Genomic DNA, 2,257 nt, shown 5'->3' on the forward strand with positions numbered 1-2,257 from the left:
AATATACGTGAGCTCGATCAGAACTAACGCGCCCTGATCGGGGGCACCCAAAAACCAACTCAGGTTTTGGGTCCCCTGTCATCAGCGTCATATTAAAGGGATACGGGAGAGAGCTGGCCACATGTAAGAACACAATTCACGTAAGGTTTACTCTCCTCACCCCGCAAAAAAAAAGATTTACTCTCCTTCCAATATTCTCACCCCATCCGATCAGGGGGAGCGTTGCAGCGACGGAAAGACCTAAGCCAGCTGCCGCTCGCCGTGGCGTCCCCATCTCCATCCCGGGGCTTTGCACATAATCGACGGACGTCAATTGGATTTTTCAAAATCGAAGGATACTTCAGTTGCCTACGTAACATTTTGGTATATTTATTCGTTATTGTTTCGAACCGCAAACCCTCGTGATCGCGGACACTAATCCATCTCGGACTCCGATGCTGAGACAAACGTCGCGTCCCCGCCGGGATATATATAGCGAGCGAGGATTCCGTATTTTTGCTATCGACAACGTAGGTGGACGTACAGTATATACCATGCCAATGGACAGCGTTCAGGAGACGGTCACCACTTCCGATGTCTCCAATATGGCAGTAGCAAGCGATGCCGCGCTCGGCTCCACGTCAAGGAGATGCTCGCCGGCGGCGTCGCGGGCGTGGCGGCCAAGACGGCCGTCGCGCCGCTCGATCGAGTGAAGCTCCTCCGACAGGTCGGAGGTGGGGCGGCGCCCGCCGGCACCAGCGCCTTCAGGACGCTCCTCGAGATCAGCCGCCGCGAGGGCCTCAGGGGGCTCTACCGCGGGAACGGCACCAACGCGCTGCGCGTGTTCCCTTCCAAGGCGATCCACTTCATGGCGTACGAGCAGTACCGGAGCTGGCTCCTCGGCGCCGTCCCCTCGCTCGGCGGCGGGCCGGTCGTGGACCTGCTCGCCGGCTCGGCCGCCGGCGGCACGTCGCTGATAGCCACGTACCCGCTCGATCTCGCGCGCACCAGGCTCGCCTGCCGTGCCACCGAGGCGGGCGTCTTCGGCGTGCTCCGGAGCGTGTACGCGGAGGGCGGCGTCCGCGGCCTGTACCGTGGTGCGTGGCCGTCGCTGGCGCGCGTGCTCCCGACCGCCGGGCTCCGCTTCTTCGTGTACGAGTCGCTGAAGCGCCGGCTCCCAGAGGACTACGAGGGGCGCGTGGATGCCAAGGTGGTGTGCGGGATGGCGGCGGGTCTGGTGGGCAACACGGCGACGTACCCGCTGAGCGTGGTGCGGCGGCAGATGCAGCTCGGCGGCACGGGCACGGGGACGGCGGTCACTGGGGCGCTGCAGGGCGTTCGGGCCATCGCAAGGGCGCAGGGGGCGCGGCAGCTATACGCAGGGCTAGGGCTCTCGTTCCTGAAGGCGGCGCCGTCAGCGGGTTGGTGGCATACGAGGAGATGAAGGCTCTGCTCAACCTGCCAACCAGCCATCGCTAGTCCTCTATTATTCCACTTTAGCTTTTTTTTAACGGTTTTATTCCACTTTAGCTATACGCAAGTCGCCTGAAAATTACTTTTGGGTTAGTCAATTTTTGGACTGTTGAATTCTACGTCAGATTCGTGCTCATATTTTTTTCTGGGCTGGTCTATGCACTGCTTTGGGCTGTTTTTTCTTGACTGACCATATATTTTGGGTCAGTCGATTCCTTAGTGGGCTGAACCCATTTCATGTGCGACCCTGCCTTTCCCTTTCTCTCTTTATTTACACTAGTAAATGGGACGTGCCATGCACGTGTGGAGATAGTTATTAATACACATACATGTGGGTAATTTTAAGTAGTATCATATTTCACAAAAAAAATTTAAGTAGGATCATGATTTGAACTAATTAATTATTAATTATAAAATTTTGCACGATTTAATAAATATATATATAATACCGAATTTACACAATATAGAATACCATGAGAAAAAGTATACCAGGTTCACTCCTCAAATGTTTGTCTTAATAAAGTTTAAGTTTAACTTCAGTTCAGAACTGCGATACTTATTATGGATCGGAGGAAATATTAGATTGAGCAAGAGAGAGTACTGTTTGCAAGTTATTTATCGTTAGAAATAAAATAATAATTTAAACATTATTGTGTCTGTTTGCAAATCAGAGTTTTCACAGAATTGTTGATAAAAACTAAGAAAACAAGGGTGATAAATATTTGTAAAATAAATTTGTAATAAGAGAAAGTAAAAGCTATTTAGTTGTACATATATTGCATTTTCACTTTGTTTGTCACTGTTT

The 2,257-nt window shown here is 51.8% G+C and overlaps 1 protein-coding gene across 1 annotated transcript; it reads left to right on the forward strand.

The window, feature by feature from the left end:
- Nucleotides 1–518: 518 nt before the first annotated feature.
- LOC123107302 (mitochondrial carrier protein CoAc1-like) lies at nucleotides 519–1,588 on the forward strand. Its single transcript, XM_044529287.1, has one exon. The coding sequence runs from the start codon at nucleotides 629–631 to the stop codon at nucleotides 1,421–1,423; it is 795 nt and encodes a 264-aa protein (XP_044385222.1). The 5' UTR covers nucleotides 519–628; the 3' UTR covers nucleotides 1,424–1,588.
- The last annotated feature ends 669 nt before the right edge of the window (nucleotides 1,589–2,257 follow it).

Source organism: Triticum aestivum, chromosome 5A (assembly GCF_018294505.1).
Source record: "Triticum aestivum cultivar Chinese Spring chromosome 5A, IWGSC CS RefSeq v2.1, whole genome shotgun sequence".
NCBI classification, from domain to species: Eukaryota; Viridiplantae; Streptophyta; class Magnoliopsida; order Poales; family Poaceae; genus Triticum; species Triticum aestivum.